The 20,665-nt window shown below is 37.4% G+C and overlaps 2 protein-coding genes across 3 annotated transcripts; one reads left to right on the forward strand and one right to left on the reverse strand.

The window, feature by feature from the left end:
* Positions 1-51: 51 nt before the first annotated feature.
* LOC125271104 (zinc finger protein 883-like) lies at positions 52-9,569 on the forward strand. 2 transcript variants are annotated; one of them, XM_048195075.1, is made up of 4 exons: positions 52-1,036; positions 6,207-6,374; positions 6,611-7,040; positions 8,182-9,569. In XM_048195075.1, the coding sequence occupies exons 2-4, from the start codon at positions 6,207-6,209 to the stop codon at positions 9,402-9,404; spliced, it is 1,821 nt and encodes a 606-aa protein (XP_048051032.1). In that variant the 5' UTR covers positions 52-1,036; the 3' UTR covers positions 9,405-9,569. The 2 variants fall into 2 exon arrangements, with proteins under 2 accessions (XP_048051032.1, XP_048051031.1); XM_048195074.1 differs by having other exon boundaries at positions 6,563-7,040; positions 8,182-9,559.
* Positions 9,570-11,737: 2,168 nt separating this feature from the next.
* Positions 11,738-19,903, reverse strand: LOC125271133 (basement membrane-specific heparan sulfate proteoglycan core protein-like). The gene is made up of 9 exons (XM_048195120.1): positions 19,749-19,903; positions 17,554-17,700; positions 17,197-17,331; positions 16,387-16,565; positions 16,008-16,194; positions 14,755-14,865; positions 13,726-13,794; positions 12,139-12,405; positions 11,738-11,985 (listed from the first exon to the last, which is right to left on the reverse strand). Exons 1-9 carry the CDS (start codon positions 19,792-19,794, stop codon positions 11,981-11,983), a joined length of 1,146 nt encoding a protein of 381 aa, XP_048051077.1. The 5' UTR covers positions 19,795-19,903; the 3' UTR covers positions 11,738-11,980.
* Positions 19,904-20,665: the final 762 nt, after the last annotated feature.

A 20,665-nucleotide genomic window follows, 5' to 3' on the forward strand; every position in this document is an offset into this window, starting at 1 on the left:
CTTAATTTAGTGAGAATACTATAATTGACAAACATGTGGTTTGATTCCTTGCAGCAGCTATTTTGTAAAATGCATTTTTTTCATGAAAATTGTCACTGGTGATCAGGAACACCAGACTCCAGTTTATAGATCAACTTTATTCAAAGCTGTTCATTTAGTTCTTTTGCATAAAATAGCACAATATTTTGTGATTCTAACTTTTCTTTCTCATGGTCAATCCTCCTTTGGTCAGGTGTGGCTAAATTAAGTGCAGCTGAGAAGCAGCGGTTAACAGACATTGTGAAGATGTTGTTTATGATCTTTTACTGCTTTCACTAAGTATTAATGATAGTATTTGATTGAATGCCAAATGTAACAATTTAATCTACTTAATTATAATTGAAGAATGTGGATCTTATATGGATGTCACTGGTGTTACTGTTTTTTTTTTTTTTTGTCTGTCACATTAAATAAAATGTGTCACATTTGACATAATAATTTTACATCCATTGAATTGTGCCCGACTCTAGAATTAAGATTTAAAGGAATACATCATTACTTGTTTATAACTGCTTTTCAAATATTTTCATTGTTAGCAAATACATGGTTGTGCAAATTAACTGACATCATTCAGTCACACTTAACAAACCTGATTAAAATAAATAACACGCAATCTCCTTATTTGTTCCATTATCATTATTTTTCTTTAACTCTGACTGAATGTGTTGAAATATTTAATTAAAACCTTTAATATTGCAAAAGAAGTAAGATAACACCAGTGACAAAAAAAAAAAAATGGTGCATGATCATTTTCATTTCCTGGATGATTAACTAACATTCTTTTATTGATGTCTTTCTTGAATAATTACGTAAAGATATGATATCCGTCTCTTGGCAACGCCATTGAAACACGTATTTTTAATAAGAGAATTTAGGGTTGGTGAAGCTCTTCACTTCTTCTCTTCAAACTCCATCACTCGTACTGTAGGAGGCGCTGTGACATTGTTTAGTCTACCGGTAAAACCACTAAAGAAAGAAAGGCTGGAGCCCTCAGACGGTGAGTGTTTCATTTGTTTAACATTATTTATGCGTTTTAGCTGTTTGTGTGCTTTTTGTTGCTGCTTTTCTGTCTCTATTTTTAATGATGTTAATGAAGCTTTTCCTCGGCTGCTCGTCTTATGAAAAGAGTACAGTAACCACACTGTGTTTGATTGCCATTAACTGTAGTTTTACTACAAACACAATGTTTAAACTCTGGTGCAGTAAAATCATTGTTAATTTGTGGTAGCATTGTTTAACTATAACATGGTGTTTTGGTTTTATTTGTAGTAAAACAATGGTTAATTTTTGTAAGGGGTGGTTTTGCTATGACAACCATAACAATTTCTTATTATTTTTAATTAGTTTTAGTCATAACCTTTTAACTAAAATGCCATTTTCTTTTAGTCATCTGCATTGTTTGTCTAGTTTCAGGCGACTAAATATAAAATTTTTGGATTTCATTGAATAAAATTGAGTTACATTGTAGACTAGTGCATTAATTAAGAATTTATCTAAAATTTCCAAACCCATTATTATAGTCCTGGAGGAAACATCTAATAACCTGTTATGAATAATATTAAAATTTGAACATATTCATTTTCAATGAATAATATTCATTCTTTATAACAACTTTCATACAACATTATTCTTTCAAGCAAACATATTTATTTGTATAAATTAATAAGAATTAACCCTTATTAAATTTATTAAAGAGCAGTGAGTGATTGTCTCTGTCTTTTGTTGTTTGATTGATATTAAAGGTTTAGTTCACCCAAAATTTAAATTTCTGTCATTAATTATTCACCCTCATGTCGTTCCACACCTGTAAGACCTTCATTCATCTTCAGAACACAAATTAAGATATTTTTGATTATATCTATACAGGTGCTGGTCATATAATTAGAATATCATCAAAAAGTTGATTTATTTCACTAATTCCATTCATAAAGTGAAACTTGTATATTACATTCATTCATTACACAAAGACTGATATATTTCAGATGTTTATTTCTTTTAATTTTGATGATTATAACTGACAAATAAGGAAAATCCCAAATTCAGTATCTCAGAAAATTAGAATATTACTTAAGACCAATACAAAGAAAGGATTTTTAGAAATCTTGGCCAACTGAAAAGTATGAACATGAAAAGTATGAGCATGTACAGCACTCAATACTTAGTTGGGGCTCCTTTTGCCTGAATTACTGCAGCAATGCGGTGTGGCATGGAGTCGATCAGTCTGTGGCACTGCTCAGGTGTTATGAGAGCCCAGGTTGCTCTGATAGTGGCCTTCAGCTCTTCTGCATTGTTGGGTCTGGCATATCGCATCTTCCTCTTCACAATACCCCATAGATTTTATATGGGGTTAAGGTCATGCGAGTTTGCTGGCCAATTAAGAACAGGGATACCATGGTCCTTAAACCAGGTACTGGTAGCTTTGGCACTGTGTGCAGGTGCCAAGTCCTGTTGGAAAATCTGCATCTCCATAAAGTTGTTCAGCAGCAGGAAGCATGAAGTGCTCTAAAACTTCCTGGTATACGGCTGTGTTGACCTTGGACCTCAGAAAATACAGTGGACCAACACCAGCAGATGACATGGCACCCCAAACCATCACTGACTGTGGAAACTTTACACTGGACCTCAAGCAACGTGGATTGTGTGCCTCTCCTCTCTTCCTCCAGACTCTGGGACCCTGATTTCCAAAGGAAATGCAAAATTTACTTTCATCAGAGAACATAACTTTGGACCACTCAGCAGCAGTCCAGTCCTTTTTGTCTTTAGACGCTTCTGACGCTGTCTGTTGTTCAAGAGTGGCTTGACACAAGGAATGCGACAGCTGAAACCCATGTCTTGCATAGGTCTGTGCGTAGTGGTTCTTGAAGCACTGACTCCAGCTGCAGTCCACTCTTTGTGAATCTCCCCCACATTTTTGAATGGGTTTTGTTTCACAATCCTCCCCAGGGTGGGGTTATCCCTATTGCTTGTACACCTTTTTCTACCACATCTTTTGGTAACACTTTATTTTACAGTGCCGTAGTTACACCTTATTACGTGTACTTACTATAGTAATAACAGTAAATTATGCATAATTACAAGTAACTAACCCTAAACCAAACCCTAACTGTAACTCTATAGTAAGTACATGTAGTTAATTAATAGTATTCAGTACTTATTTGAGTAATTACAATGTAACTACGGCACTGTAAAATAAAGTGTAACCCATCTTTTCCTTCCCTTCGCCTCTCTATTAATGTGCTTGGACACAGAGCTCTGTGAACAGCCAGCCTCTTTTGCAATGACCTTTTGTGTCTTGCCCTCCTTGTGCAAGGTGTCAGTGGTCGTCTTTTGGACAACTGTCAAGTCAGCGGTCTTCCCCATGATTGTGTAGCCTACAGAACTAGACTGAGAGACCATTTAAAGGCCTTTGCAGGCGTTTTGAGTTAATTAGCTGATTAGAGTGTGGCACCAGGTGTCTTCAATATTGAACCTTATCACAATATTCAAATTTTCTGAGATACTGAATTTGGGATTTTCCTTAGTTGTCAGTTAAAATCATCAAAATTAAAAGAAATAAACATTTTAAATATATCAGTCTGTGTGTTTCACTTTTTTGAATGGAATTAGTGAAATAAATCAACTTTTTGATGATATTCTAATTATATGACCAGCACCTGTATATCTAGTGATGGGTGATTTCAAAACACTGTTTCATGAAGCTTCGAAGCTTTACACATTTTTGTTTCGAATCAGTGGTTCGCCATATCAAACGAAATTAACCCTAATGCTAGCAAACACCAAAATCTGAGGTAGATGCTTGTAGAAAATTAATGTTAATTTTCAGACATGAAGTAATAGCTTACTAAAGATGTGTGCTAACAGTAATTATCATAGGAAATTGTGAGAGTAACAATCTGTAATACGGTTGGCTAACCTTACTCGTATGTTACAGTAACTTAGCTCTGAAAGATGAATTTGCTGTTATCAACAGTCTAAATTGAAGTAAGAGTGCAACAAGACTCTATAGACCTTATGAGCCAGAGAAACATGCGCACCGCCATCTTTATAACATTGTCTTTGAACTTCTGTTTTTGCGGTAGCTCTGTACATTTCTATGGCATCGCTGCTGACGAATAATTAGCTGGTGAAGTGGATTTACTTGTTGTAGAGTTATAGAAGTGAGATATTTTGAATTTTCTCTGCAAAATTGTTGCAGTATTTGCCATTTCCAGACATTGTATTTTAATGAACTCCTCCCAGAGATTTTATCAGACAAAGCATCATATTTTGTCAGTCTAATCTAAAGGCCTTTGCGACATTAAAATGCAAGATCTAGAGTAGGGCTCGTCAACTGGCGGCCCGCTGGCCAAATCCAGCCTGCCAATAATCTTCATCCGGCCCGCAGTACCCCAGGCTCACTCCTCCTCTTTTCCTGGCAGTGTGGCTAAATTTAGTTAGATATTGTGGCCTGCAGCTGTACAGCTATATACTATATATTTGGATTCATTCTATTGTAGTTTGTACATGTGTTTAGGCACTGTTTATAGGCCTATATATTCTTTGGCTTGCTTAGTTGGGGACACTTGACATTTGACTTGACATTTGATATTCAACAGTATTCTTGACATTTATTCAACAGTGCTTTGATCTGCCTGCATTGACACTATTCTTTAAGAGCTGCTGTGCAGCAAAAATTATGTACCAGTTATGAATGTAAAGCTGCTTTGATACAATCTGCATTGTAGAAAGCGCTATATAAATAAAGGTGACTTGACTATATAATATAATATAATATAATGTAATATAATATAATTTGACTATGGTAGTGAGTAGCCATGTATGGTTTTACCTGTGGTTATGAAGTATCACTGTCAGAATATTTACATTTTAGCCTAATAATTACTAAAATAATTTGTAATAATTGTTGAAATTCTCCACAGATTGCTCAATAGGGTTTAGGTCTGGAGACATGCTTGGCCAGTCCATCACCTTTACCCTCAGCTTCTTTAGCAAGGCAGTGGTCGTCTTGGAGGTGTGTTTGGGGTCGTTATCATGTTGGAATATTGCCCTGCGGCCCAGTCTCAGAAGGGAGGGGATCATGCTCTGCTCATTCATGGTTCCCTGAATGAACTGTAGCTCCCCAGTGCCAGCAGCACTCATGCAGCCCCAAACCATGACAGTCCCACCACCATGCTTGACTGTAGGCAAGACACACTTGTCTTTGTACTCCTCACCTGGATGCTGCCACACACGCTTGACACCATCAGAACCGAATAAGTTTGTCTTGGTCTCATCAGACCACAGGACATGGTTCAAGTAATCCGTGTCCTTAGTCTGCTTGTCTTCAGCAAATTGTTTGCGGGCTTTCTTGTGCATCATGTTTAGAAGAGGCTTCCTTCTGGGACGACAGCCATGCAGACCAATTTGATGCAGTGTGCGGCGTATGGTCTAAGCACTGACAGGCTGACCCCCCCCCTCAACCTCTGCAGCAATGCTGGCATTACTCATACATCTATTTCCCAAACACAACCTCTGGATATGACACTGATCCTGTGCACTCAACTTCTTTGGTCGACCATGACGAGGCCTGTTCTGAGTGAAACCTGTCCTGTTAAACCACTGTATGGTCTTGGCCACTGTGCTGCAGCTCAGTTTCAGGGTCTTGGCAATCTTCTTATAGCCTATGCCATCTTTATGTAGAGCAACAACTCTTTTTTTTCAGATCCTCAGAGGGTTCTTTGCCATGAGGTGCCATGTTGAACTTCCAGTGACCAGTATGAGAGAGTGAGAGCGATAACACCAAATTTAACACACCTGCTCACCATTCACACCTGAGACCTTATAACACGAATGAGTTAGTGTTTCTTCAGCGTTGTCACATGAAAAGATAGAATAAAATATTTATAGAAATGTAAGGGGTGTACTCACTTCTGTGAGATACTGTACAAGCCAATATTCAGTTAGTCATAGCACCACCATTCGGCAATTGTGGCAAATATAAATGACTGACGTAGTCCTCCTATATTTATTTATGTACTTATAAGCATATTGCCCACCATGCTCTGTTTTCTTAAAGCCACCGGGTGATGGTGGCATGTGTGCGAGGGCCCTTTCATCGCTGTTTGAAGCTTTAGTTTTCAGTTCATTATAAATGCTTCTTTTAGTAATAATGATGTGTTTGTGTTCAGATGTTGAGCATGAAAGCGCAGATGGATGTGATCTGCTGTAAATCAGTAGGAACTGATCTGTCCATGCTGGATATTGAGGATTTCATCAGTGAAATCTGTCAGCTGAAGAAAGAGGTGGCGTCACTGGAGGCAAAGCTGAGAGAAAGAGGAGACAAACCCAACAGAGAGGTTTGAGCGGCTCATTTCATCCTTCAGCTCAATCAAACTAAAGTTTTGTTAGCTTCTCACTTCTTATGCACATCTCAAATTAAACCAGCAGCAAAATATGCTAATCTAATCTCCAATATAACCACTAGAGATAACTGCTGAGTAATGAGGCTAATATCAACAGGTTGTTGTTTATTTGTGTTTGTCAGGATCTGGAGAAGGTTTCAGTGTGTGTGACTGATGGGACAGAAGCTCAGGATTCAGTCTGGAGATCCAGAGACACACAGGACTCAGAGCTCAGCCTCACTTTACTGTGTTATACTGACGCTCAGGATCATGGATCCGCTGATCAAACCTCTGACTGTAACGCAGGAGAACAGCAGATGCTGCAGACGCCGCTGAAGATGTGCTCCGTCAAACTGGTGGACTGCAGGAACCTGATAAAATACACAGCAGAGGAACAACAACAGAGTCATGAGGAGGAGGAAGAGCAAGATGGGAATAATGATGGCGAAGATGGGAATAATGAGGATGATGGGAATGATGAGGATGATGATGAAGGAAGCAGAGGAGAAAAAACAGAAGAGGAACAACAACAGAGCCATGAGGAAGATGAAGAAGATGAATATCAGAATAATGAAGTTGATGATGAAGATCAGAATGATGATGATGACTTTGTTCCTTCAGGTATGTTTCTTCCTTTTATAACCAGATATGCTGATTTAACAGAATTATTATTGAAATGTTAAAATATCATGTATGTTCTGACAGCAGCAGCAGCTTTTGTTGGGAATTCTAGTAGTTTTGCCATATATTAAACCCTTAACAAAAATAAAATTGTGACATTCAAATCTGTGTTTGCGCTACCGCTAATCTAGTGAGAGTTGTAATGTTTAGATATGAACAGCTTTATAAACAATCTTTTCAAACACATTATCAATATCATTATTTTTTACCATGTTACATAAAGTCAATCCCAGTTCTGTTTTATACCCCTTCGCCCTTCCCCTTGCCTCTTGAAACAGAGTGGCAAGGTGTAGGGATGAAAATATTCCCCTAAGAAATGGGACACCACTGCTACACCATTACACACGTCATCATACCTAGTTTCTTTTATTAGTGTCCTGTAACATTTAACCAGTACGAACAGCCATGAAGTGCGCATATCAACAGAAATCAGGCGCGAGCACTTTTACAGATTACTCCCAACATTGTTTGCACTCGGTTTCAGTTCGAAAACGTATGAGCCGTCGAATTTCCCAAGACTGGTGAAGCCGCTTTTCCATCGGGCCAAGCTGCTTAAGCGTTGCATTTCGTGCCGAGCCGGCCGCTGCCACCAGGTTTCAATATTCTTGATACTCATACAAATGAACTCATGATCTCCAACTGTTTACTGCTCTTCCACTCTCTTGCCACACCCCCAACAACAACCGGGTGCCGATACATGCATAATAAAAGTCTCACTTAACAACTTCATCTGGGACAGCCAAAAATCGTGCAGTGTATCCCGCTGTGGCTAGATGTCAGTTGTAGTTCTGGTGTTTCTCTTTACTTCAGTGATTCTGCTCATTATCATCGGGTGTCTTCAATAATCAAACAATCATCACTCAATCGCTTAATCATCTAATTAACACTATCACTGCTTCAGTGTTACTTTAAACACTCTGGTGGTTCCCGGTGTTTATTTAACACTGGGGAATTTATTGTGCAGTGTTTGAAGTTTGATAACCGCACTAAGACATATCAATTAATTTTATTTTGACTGATTGTTCAGCTCTAGATGTTATTGAAAATGTTTGATATTTTATGCCCATTATGTTCCTTGCAGACGCTGGTTCATCTTCTGATGGAGAAACTGCCTCTACATCCAAAAAGCGATGGACAAGTGGAAAAACATTCGGCAAAAAGGAAAATTTAGCGAGACATAAGAGAAAACACTCAGAACAAAAAGATTTCACCTGCAAGATATGTGACCTCAGCTTTTCTACTTATGCAGAGAGGAAACTTCATTCAAAAGAGCACACCGTGAAGAAGGAGTTTCGCTGTGAACAGTGTGGGAAGGATTTTTTCACCACTCCTTATAGTATGAGAGCTCATATAAACACACACAGTGAAAAGACTTTACAGTGCAACGTCTGTAACAAATATTTCCGCACCAACGCACATCTTTCAATGCATATGAGAATCCACACGGGTGAAAAGCCATACAAGTGCCCTCATTGCGAGAAGAGCTTCAGCCAGGGATGCCATCTGAAGAACCATCTGCTCAAACACACCAATAAGGGGCAGTACCAGTGCCCTCACTGTGAGAAGAGCTTCAGCCAGGGATGCCATCTGAAGAACCATCTGCTCAAACACACCAATAAGGGGCAGTACCAGTGCCCTCACTGTGAGAAGAGCTTCAGCCAGGGATGCCATCTGAAGAACCATCTGCTCAAACACACCAATAAGGGGCAGTACCAGTGCCCTCACTGTGAGAAGAGCTTTAATCTCGGATCAGCTCTAAAGAACCATCTACTCGTACACTCCAGTGAGAGGCCGTACCAGTGCAGTGAATGTGGGAACAACTTTACAAACTCAGCTTGTCTGAAGTCACACCAAAAAATACACTCTGATTTCAAACCGTATCAGTGTTCATACTGTGAGAAACGATTCAAACATTCGACTCACCGGAAAACCCATGAGAGGATTCACACCGGAGAGAAACCGTACCTGTGCTCCTACTGCGGGAAGAGCTTTTCTAGTCCATATCCTTTTAAAGTTCATCTCAGAGTTCACACTGGAGAAAGACCGTATTGCTGTAGTGATTGTGGGAAGGGCTTTTATATGCTAAGTGACTTAAAAATACATCAGAGGACTCATACAGGAGAAAAACCTTTTAAATGCTCACATTGCGACAAGGCTTTTGCTCGTTCGAGTGCCATGAAGGTCCATGAGCGAATGCATACAGGAGAGAAACCTTACCGCTGCTCCATCTGCGGCGAGAGTTTCTCTTTTAAATGGGGTCTTCAGAGTCACAAGAAGAAACACACTGAACCAGAATCATCATAGCTTCATCATGTAATTATCTTTAGGTTGTGTAAAAAAACACTTTTGCAGTATTCGGGGAATGTTATTTTATGAAAAATTCTCTGTAATGTACAAAAGTATTCTTGTTTCTTCATAAAATTAACCATGTTTCTCACCATGCAATTGCGAACGGTTCTCTTTTACGTCTTATTGTGCTTGAATTGTCGATAACATATGTGATTGTCAAAATTATGGTTCATTTACCAGTTATGTCTCAAGTGAAAGCTAACAGTTGGGGGTAAACCAGATATGTATCAGTATAAGGGATCTGTGTGTTTGGCCTAAAGCCTGGAACTCACCAAGCCGACGGTCGGCCAACTAAATTTTCTCAGTGTGTTCCGCACCGTCGGCTGAAGTTGGTACTCGTCAGCTTTTTTTCGGCTGATTCGACATGTTGAATCGCCGTCAGAGCTCGTCGGTCCATCGGGTCATCTTATCATTCTGATTGGTTGTTCAGCTACTGCCAGGTTGCAGAACGGACGTGCTACTTGGCCGTCAGGTGTCAAGCGTTGGTTTGGTGTGTCAGGGCAACTTTGGACCCAGATGCTGCCAATCCCTTATGTTGCCACTAGTTCGTCGGCGTCAGCCTGGTGTGTTCTGGGCTTTAAAGTGACAGCAGCCTAATATACCTACCTGCTGTTCTTTGTCATTAAAGGTGCTAAATAGGATGTTTTGTTTTATACATTTTTGCAATATTACTTGAAACTGTCTTTACTAACTGATAAAAGACTATTTATTAGGTGCACTGAAAGTAATAATAGTAATATACCTCGTGCACAGATGATGTATGGCCTTAAAAACATCAGCCAATCGTTTACGCGATCATCGCGTAAATGATTGGCCCTCTGGCTTGTCAATCACTGCCATGACGTTCCTTGTGAGAGACGAGCGCGGCTGCGCGCTCCAGTAACTTTCCACACTCCACAGGCGCCGCATGCAATGTTTTTGTCAGGAGACAGGAGTAACAACTGCAGATTATGAGTTACCTGCGGTGAGTCCGACATAATGAATCCACTAACACGACAGAGCGAATGTTCCAATACTTGTGCACGAGTTTTGGGAGGCGTTCCTTTTGAAAACTCACTAACAGTCTTTGGATTCTCAGTCGATGAAAAAATCCTCTCTATCACCTTTAATGTGAATCAAAGGATAGGAAGGTGAATGTCCCTGAGTGGCCAAGTCAGAGCCCTGACTTAAATCCTATAGAAAATCTGCGGACTTGAAGAGAGCAGTATTTAATCAGGGGACTGATGACTTTTCCAACCCTGTTATTCTAGTTTTTTCATTTTTAATAATCCTCCAGAATGTTTTTAAATGTTATTTTCACCTTGATGATGAGGGTTATGTGTACATACAGCTAAAAAATGTTGACTTAACATGGCAAATTGTTTTTCAGGATTTACAGATCAATGGAAAATGCAAAGAACAGCATTTATTTTAAATAGAACGTTTTTTGAAAAAATGTTGTTTTTTAAATCAATTTAATTTAAATTTTATTTTTAAAAAAATTAAATTTTTTTAGAATTTTGGTCCACCCACAGCCGACACTATGTCTTAATTTCTCTTCAAGATCGAGTAGCAACAGAGATGTTAACGTGACCTTTGGGCAGGAAGTGACCAGATGTTATTACTGTGACCCAGCAGAAATAAGGGGGGTCCAGTTTTATATCTGACGTTCAGCAGGTTGTGTTGGTTTGTACGGTTGTTAATATATTGCCATCAATTGGTCGTTATGAAAATGTACTCCATGACATCGACATATTCTACACTGAAAACATGTTAAATGTCTAGTAAAATCACTCTTAAGTATGGTAAAAAGGTTAAATCGGATCAAATACAGTAGATTATTACATCATTAGAGGTTCAAGTATGTAGCGCTGAAACCCTATTGTAATTGTTAAAATTTCCAAGGATCAGCATTCTCTCCTAAAAGTGATTGAGCAGACCAAACCGTTAGTCATAGAGACTTGAAACTTTGAGGGCTGGTAGTACTTACACCATCTACAACATCACCAAGGTTCGACCCATTCAGCTGTACGGGGGCGCTACAGCGGCCAAAAGTATTAAATGGCTCGTGATCCCTAAACTGTTAGGCGAAGACTCAAGTGTCTAGTGTCTTGGGGGATTTTGTATTTGTTGAAAAACCTAATTTTGCAAAGTAGTCCTAAGTTTTTGGCCTATATTATACACTGCCAGTCTTCATTTTTTTTTTTTTTTTTTATGAATTTGTGGAAATCCACCGGAAAATGTTTATTTTTCCAGTAAATAACTCCCTGTTAGCAGACAGGTTAAAACAGTGTAAACACACAGACCTATGATGGTGACCTTCATTATGTTTATTTGACTTGAGTGCCAAATGTAAAGCATGTTTTCTACTGTGTCATTTCAGAAATATTCAAAATAGCAGAATACATACAGACAAAACTGGTGTTCTGAACACCATAGCAAAACATCACATGTTTGTTTCGTCTTTGAGCTTCATCGACTTGTAGGTCTGAAGTCTTTCATGTCCTCATAATTAATGGGCAGATTTTTACAATCAGCAGGATGGTCTGTAATTAAGCTGTTGGGAGATAAAGACAAAGGAGAAAGAGATGAAACGAGCATTTAATGACATAAACATATTATTTTAACTACTTAATAGAGTCCTAGTCATTTCCAGAGCATTTTACTTATGAAGAACATATTCTAAAAGTCTTCACAGAGTTTTATGCACCTCTCACAATGACTTTGGTCAGTGCTTCGCTGGATCCCACGTGATTGGTCGCCACACATTTATACGTCCCGCTGTCTGTCGCTTTCATCCGAGGGATCTTCAGCAGACCGTCTTTGGTGGACTCCGCCCCCGGTGACATGGAGGCTCCGCCCACACGCGTCCAGCGGAAGCGGATTGGATGAGTGCCGTGAGCGAGACACTGCAGACGCAAGGCATCGCCAGGACGAACGACAGTCTCATCCGTCAGTATGGTGGCATACGGAGGCGCTGAGGAGGAGACAAGAGAGTTAAAGGATTAGTTCACTTTCAAATTAAAATTTTCCTGATAATTTACTCACCCCCATGTCATCCAAGATGTTCATGTCTTTCTTTCTTCAGTCGAAAAGAGGTTTTTGATGAAAACATTTCAGGATTTTTCTCCTTATAGTAGACTTAAATGGGCACCAAACAGTTGAAGGTCAAAATTAGTTTCAGTGCAGCTTCAAAGGGCTCTACATGATCCCAGACGAGAAATAAGGGTCTTATCTAGTGAAAACATCACTCATTTTCTAAAAAATATTTTTATATTTTATACATTTTAACCACAACTGCTCATCTTGAACTAGCTCTCTTCTTCTTCTTCTTCTTCTTCTTCTTCTCTATTTGAATTCCAGCAGTGTAGACACTAAGTGTATTACTGCCCTCCACAGGTCAAAGATTGAACTAATTGTTATATACTTGCACTAGCATATTATATATGACAATTTAGTTCAAACTTTGACCTGAAGAGGGCAGTGATACACTTATCAGTGTCTACACTGCTGGAATTCAAATAGAGAAGAAGAAGAAGAAGAAGAGAGCTAGTTCAAGATGAGCAGTTGTGGTTAAAATGTATAAAATTTAAAAAAAAAAATTTAGAAAATGAGTGATGTTTTCACTAGATAAGACCCTTATTTCTCGTCTGGGATCATGTAGAGCTCTTTGAAGCTGCAATGAAACTGTAATTTTGACCTTCAACCGTTTGGGCTCCAGTGAAGTCCACTATATGGATAAAAATCCTGAAATGTTTTCATCAAAAACCTCTTTTCGACTGAAGAAAGAAAGACATGAACATCTTGGATGACATGGGGGTGAGTAAATTATCAGGAAAATTTAATTTGAAAGTGAACTAATCCTTTAATGTAATATGAAGCATAATTCATTGTAAATTGAGTGATGTTTCCCCACACTCCCTTATTGTTTACACACAGGCTCTTTCACCCCGATCCCTCACTGCGCCCCAGTGATCGGTCTGTGCTGCTCTGATTTAAAAACTCATCTGTACTCTTCTTTAATTTATGTGAAACTAAACTCACCCCTGATGTTTTTTCCTCAAATGCGACTCTTTCAGGTTTGCTTTGGCTGCTCAGGATCTGCTCAAAGTTCAGTGACCGCAGCTGATGTGAGTTCAGCTCAGATGTCTTACAGTATCAGCCTAAAGTCAACGTTTGCCATCTACATTGACCTGTGACCAGCTCTCAGAGCTCATGCATGAATTCTGACTAAAATGTAAACGTCTGTCGGCGACAACAAGGTCAGCAGTGATAAGAGTTTATTTCTGTCACTCACAGTCCACCTCCAGCTGCACGTAGGCCTCGCTGAAGCCCGCCGAGTTTGTGGCGTTACAGATGTACTGACCTGAGAGAGAGAGAGAGAATGACACTGAAATGACTCTGATAGTCTGTTGTTACAAAGGGGTTGAATCATACATTTTATATAATTTTATTATTTTCCTTGAGGTTCCTACATCAGAAACTTGCATAAGTTCAGAATCAGAGCCATTTTTGTAATTTTCCTTTAAATAAGTGTGCTTTTTTCACAGCCAACAAAAAACATTAAGGAAACATTCAATTTTATCATTCTTTAAATATTGGAACATTAAATGTTCTCTGAATGTTCTGAAACAATTTGTAACATTTAAAAAATGTTAGACAAACATCCAACTAAAACTTTTCAGAAAAGCATTCCATGAATGATGTATAAATAACGTTTTTGTTCTGACATTTTGAGAACATTATTAAAGACTAGATAACGTTGAACAAACACTATTAATGTTACTGGAAGAATGCTTGTTCTTAGCTAAAGAACATTCCCTGTTAGCTGGAGTTTGACTTGACTTTGAAATGTTCAGTATATTTCATAGCACAGTGTTTATTATTCAAGAATGCATGTAAATATATAAGAAAATTTGAACTAAATTGAGCTGAATAATGAAAATATTGTCTTCTGTTGTGCTGCTTTACACCTGAAATGTATTTGTTTCATAACTGAAGAGTTATGCAACATTAAAGGCACACTATGTAAGTTTTTTTGACTCAAAGCAATGTTCTTCCATAAAATGCATGCAGTTTTGTTTTTAACCGTTGGAGGGCCAAAGGTTACATAGTGTACCTTCACTACTGATATTTCTTCTTTATTGCTTGAAAGCTGTTTTGCTTTAAATAAATGTGACTTGACTATACACTTAAAAATGTATAGAAACTATTTCAGGCAAATAATCATTATTATTATTATTTTTTACAACTTTTTTTTAAGCTGTAATATTAGTCCAGTATTCATCCCATATATAAAGCACGCATTCACTCGCTCACTCTGTACCTGAGTCCTGTCGTCCCACGTTACTGAGGGTCAGACTCCCGCCGCTCACCTTGTGCTGCCATGGCAACGGCGCCCGCAGCTTTGACCAGGAAATGACCGGAGTGGGTGAACCTGAGAAAAACACAGAGGAATTTTAATGAGATCATGAATTCATTGAACAGACTTATGGAATGCTGTAATCTTTCCCTCCAAAAAACCCCGTCCCCCTAAAAACATGTCATCCAACCTGACTTCCGCAAACCTGAACATGCAGGAAGAGAACGTTTTTGATTGGCTGAAATAGTGTCGGCCACATTCATTCATTTGTGTTTCTGTTTAAAAGAAACAGATGTCACAGATGTCACATGCTTTTACAAAAAAAAAAGCTAACAGTATCTTTAAATTCGGCATGAAATGGAAAATTTACCGTCTATTTTATAAATGCATGTTATTAATCTTATTGTGAATGATTTATCTATGCATATGTTTAATTTTTTATATTTAATTTTTTTTTATAACATATTTTTAATCAAAAATTTCTTTTGGACCCAGGGTTATTATAGTTAACAAAAACTAAAACTATTTAAAAAGTGTTTATTGAAATAAAATAAATGTTAACTGAAGTAAAATAAAATAAAATACAAAAAGCTAAAATTATTTTATTTCAGTTAGTTGCCAAAGGTTCTCATAGTACTAAAATTACTGAAATAAAAATGAACAAAAACTACACAGACTTACTTTAAAAAACACAATCTAACAAAAATGACAAAACACAACTAAATTACAAAAACAAGCTAACAATGAAAACAAAATCTAAAAATAAAAATGAATTCATAATAATAACTGAAAACTATAATAGTATATTAATGATACTAAAACAACACTGTTTTGATCTCGTAAAAATTTATCAACAAAAATGTCATATTTTTTCAGGTTTTTCATATTTTTCATTAAAGGTCACCTTTAACTTTTTACAAATATTTTTGACCTCGTAATTTTGAATAAAAGTGCAATATTTTCCCAGATTTTTTCATATTTTTAATCAAATTCCACTTTTATTCATTTTTAAATAATTTTTGTCCATGTAGTTTTTAATCAAAATGTCATAACTCGATCTGCATTTTTGAATGCAACATCCACATCTGACCTGACGGACAGAACCGAATCCCACAATACACAAGAATAGGTCTGCCGCTACTTACATTTCATTATGACTTTAAATGTTAAACTGATGCTAAGTTAAGGATGTTCAATGTTCCTGACAGTGCTGTTACCGGTGGCGTGGCAGTGCATGGTGACGCTCTGACCCTCCACAGCCGTGAGATCTGTGTCTGTAACCGAGGCCTGTGGAGCCGAGGCTCCGCCCTCCAGTTCCAGCTCCACCCGCCCCTCAGCAAGCCCCTCCCTGCTCTGAGCGCGGCACACAAATATCCCAGCATCCTCTGCTGCCATCACTGTCACCTTTGGGAGGCAAGTGAGAGAGAGGCGTGGCAAAAGCCTGTGAATGAAACCTAAAATGACCCCTCCACCTCCCCAGCTCCACCTGCCTAGATCTGCTACAGGATTGATGCTCACAGCAGTGTGTCTGTAACATTGTTCAATAACATGCTATAACTATTTCAAGAGTTGTCATAATTGAAATATATTTCACACCTGTAGTGATGCGGTGGTGTCTGTTGTCGTGGAAACAAGCTCCGTCTCACTTCCTCCTTGCTGTTTGTACCAGCTGAAAGAGGGGCGTGGCTTTCCAGAGACGCTGCAGGCGAGAGTCACGCTCTCTCCCGCTCGAACCGTCAGCGGCCCGGACGGCGTCACGCGCACCTTTGGAGGCTCTGAATGAACAAACACTCATCATACAGGTGAATTGCTTTTTATTTTTATTATTTTTTGTATTTTTGATTTTGTTTCCCCCAGGTTTATTTTTAGTTTACATTTTTCTCAAATAGCGTTTATTCCATTTATCTTTTGTTTTCATTTTTATTTCATTGGAGTTTCAGTTTTTACCCGCTATGTCTCAAAATGCAGCATGTGAACTTTGGTTGGATGTTTAATGCTGTTTTACATGTCAAAAATGCCCTTCTGCTGTAGTCAGGTAGTTATTTTGACAGAAAACACTAGTGAAGTGAAGCATGAGAGGTTAATTAAATCAAACCTGGAAATTAAGAAACTAAAGCCATTTTCTCTCTGGTCATTTATATTTTTGCACATTATTATTATTCTAGCTTTTGATCTTTGCAAATTCTGGACTTTTTCTTTTAGTTCATCTCTTCTCTTCTCTAATTACAAGGGATGGGCAACCTGTCACTCACATTAGATCCACCAATAGCAAACCACAACCATCCAATTAATTGAGAAAATCAAGCCCTGCCATACAAGCTCAGTTTCACTCAATATAAGTCACTAAAGGGAATAAAAGACTAGAGCATCTTCCCTTCCATGCCCACTTTAACACATTTGACTCACGTCTGATGCTCAGGGTGGCCGTGATGGTGGATTTTCCCTGTGCATTGGTCGCAATGCAGCGATACCCGCCCTGGTTATTGAGACGGACATTGGCAATGGTCAGGACAGCACCATCAGGTCCAAGCTTAATGTTATCTGCGATAAATTACAGCATAACAAGTAAATTCATTAAAGCCATAATCTGATCTGTCTTTTTGCTAACTAAAATGACATTATGATCTCTAAAAAAATGAAGGTTCTTTATTGGCATTGATGGTTCCATGAAGAACCTTCTTCAGCAATGGTGTTCTATTCATTTTTCACCAGTAAATTGTGTTTTTCTCATATTTTCTCAGATGGTTAGTGATGTGATCGCACCTCCCAGCGGCTGGTTGTTGATCCTCTTCCACTCCAGCTGGACGGGCTGTGATCCGCTCGTCACACGGCAGTGAAAACTGACGGTCTCGCCGAGTTTAACCGCAGCCGTTCGCGGCCGGACGGAGACAACAGGACTCTGACCACATACTGACATGAGAACACAACATACATGTTTGAGTCAAACACATTTCACACCTTTCAGCCTGACTGAATGCTTCTTACTGTAAGTTACATCAGGGGGTTTCAATCTTTCAGAGGCCATGGACCATCAAATGTGGGACCCCATCCTAATATTTAAAAGGCAGCTATATTTTCATGTATATTTAAAGACCCAATATGTACTATAGTCAAGTCACATTTATTTTTATAGTGATTTATACAATAGAGATAGTTTCAAAGCAGATTTACCGTAGTAAACAGGAAAGTAACAGAATTAATGATCCTAGAACTGTACATTTCTGCCATATCGACATTACTTCTGATAACAGATTACTCTTAATATGTGGAAACATGCATTTTCTGTAACGCTGCTTTGAAACTATATGTATTGTGAAAAGTGCAAATAAATGTAAATTGAATTAATGATGCAAACTTCATCAAATATAAGACAAAATATACCAATTTAAAGTATTACTTGAAAAATATTTAGTATATGTTAAGTTTTTTTTCTACTAGATATTGTATTAAATGTATTATTGTTAAATGTATTATTTATTTATTATTGTTTTCTTATTTATTTAAATTTTTAATATTTATTTATTTTAATTACATTTTATTCGTATCCTACAAAAGAGGATTAGGGACAAGTAATAATAATAAAAAAAAAAAACATCTCGAGATTGAAGTCTTCAATTTCGAGAAAAAAAGTCTAAATACAATGTTGAGAATAAAATCATTAAATTTTGAGAATAGTCATGTTTCAAGAAAAAAAACTTGTTAAATTTTGAGAAAAATGTCAAAATAAAATGTTGAGAATAAACTCATTACATTTTGAGAAGAAAGTCATTATGTTTTTTCTCAAAACAACTTTATTCTCAAAATTTAATGATTTTATTCTCATCAGTGTATTTAGACTTTTTTTCTCAAAATGTAATGAGTTTAATCTTGCAAATGAATTATTTTATATATATATATATTTTTTTTTAAATAATTGCTTGGCCCTAATCCTCTTCCCTAGTGTCCTTATTGATCAAATTTGTATTATTTATTTGAAAAAATTAATTTATAGTAATATATTTATTTCATTATTCTCTCTCTTTTTTTTTTTTTTTTTTTACAGTTTTTTTTCCTAGACTTTTCCACAGTCCCCCGTCACTTCCCTGTGGCCCCCAGTTTGAAAACCTCTGAGATAGACGACATGATTGAGAACATCTTTTTTGTTTAATTTTAGATTTGTCTGATTTCATTTTCGAGTCTTTGTCAGACGAACCCATTGCTCTCGCTGACCTTCTGTCCTGCTCTGGTAAACAAACACAAGCAAAAATCAAACACATTCTGTTTTTAGGACAACAGAATCACTTCATGTGCAAACTAAACCAGTGAGTGTGATTTGATCTCATTTAATACATTTATTTATTATCAGGATATCAGCAAGCAAAGCTGTGACCACATTATCTCATTGACGTGTGATGTTCCACAAAGACTACATCACAAAAAGAAATAAAACAGAATGACACAACAGTGACAAAGATTGGCAAGTTAATGCACAAGATTATTACAACAGAAATCATTGAACAGATTAAAACTAGCATTTGAAAATATATTTTCATTAAGAAAATATTGCAAAAGTTTAAAAATTGCTGCAAAAATACACATAAATAATTTGCTCTCAGTGTTGGATGGTGTGATTTAATCAGTCTCAACAGCCTGACTTTTGACTATCACTGTATTTTGTCAAAAAATAAAAAACAAACAAACAAGAAAAGCCAATTAAACAAAGCAGCCGTCTGACGTACAAAACACCCAATCATATCTCATAAAGTGACATCAAATGTGTGGCGCTGCATTATGAGTGAAATAACACTACTACTGAAACCAGATGAAACTGAAAGAAGATGCAAACAAAATATATTTAGGAAAATTAAAACTAACTTACCTTAACTGAAAATACAGCACAAAAGTTTTCAAAACTAAAATCTTGGGATTTACACCTAAAAAATGTATTTAAAATGAAAGAAAGAGAGAAGCTGCTTCACCTGTGTGCAGGACAGAGAGAATCAGCGCTGCGGTTCGGACATTCATGATGAACTGGAGATCTTTCTCTGTCTGGATCAGTGTTTTACACTCCTCCTCTCTCTCTATCACACAATCTGCACAGATATTCCTCCTATCAGCACACACACACACACACATGACAGAGAGAGCTTATCTGTTTTATTGAACTCAGTGTGGCATCAATAACATGATAACACTCTGAATGTTCAAAATGTCATTTTTTAAAAACATTTTTTCTTGGTTATATGAATGTTAAGGGAACATTCCATTTTAACATTTTGCAAACATTATGGGAATGTTACTTTTGAATGTTCTCTGAACGTTCTGAAACAAGTAGTAACTGTTACATCTTAACGCTTCAGTTAAAATAGTTCCATGAACAATGAATAGATGTTTTTGTGCTAATGGTTTCAGAACATTATTAAAGACCAGATAACTTTAAACAAAAGTTCTATTAATGTTACTGAATGAACGTTTGTTCAAAACATTGAGAGAACCTTCTGAGAATGTTCCCTGTTAGCCAGGAAGTTGTGTGCATGAACCACAAATCCTGCATTCACCACATGGAATGTTATGTGCTGGAGACAGATTCATAATGGGACTAAATAATGTCCTACTTCACATCAAAACATGTCAAACATGCAGGCTAATTACATTAATTTAGCAACCACAGATGTTTATTCAGAAGTGCAAAATGTCTTCTTGTAGGCGTAATGTTTAGGTTCGTCTACAGTAATTATAATTCTCTTTATACAAAAACAATAGCTGTCTGTGGTGTCTTCACTGGCTAAATAAACATTTAATGTGTTTGTTTGCTGAGACTGAATGAAACTAAACACAGAAAGAAGCAGATATGCACAGAAGAACCTGAGAACATGTGATGGTGTTTCTGCATGGA

The sequence above is a fragment of the Megalobrama amblycephala genome, linkage group LG7 (assembly GCF_018812025.1).
Source record: "Megalobrama amblycephala isolate DHTTF-2021 linkage group LG7, ASM1881202v1, whole genome shotgun sequence".
Classification (NCBI taxonomy): domain Eukaryota; kingdom Metazoa; phylum Chordata; class Actinopteri; order Cypriniformes; family Xenocyprididae; genus Megalobrama; species Megalobrama amblycephala.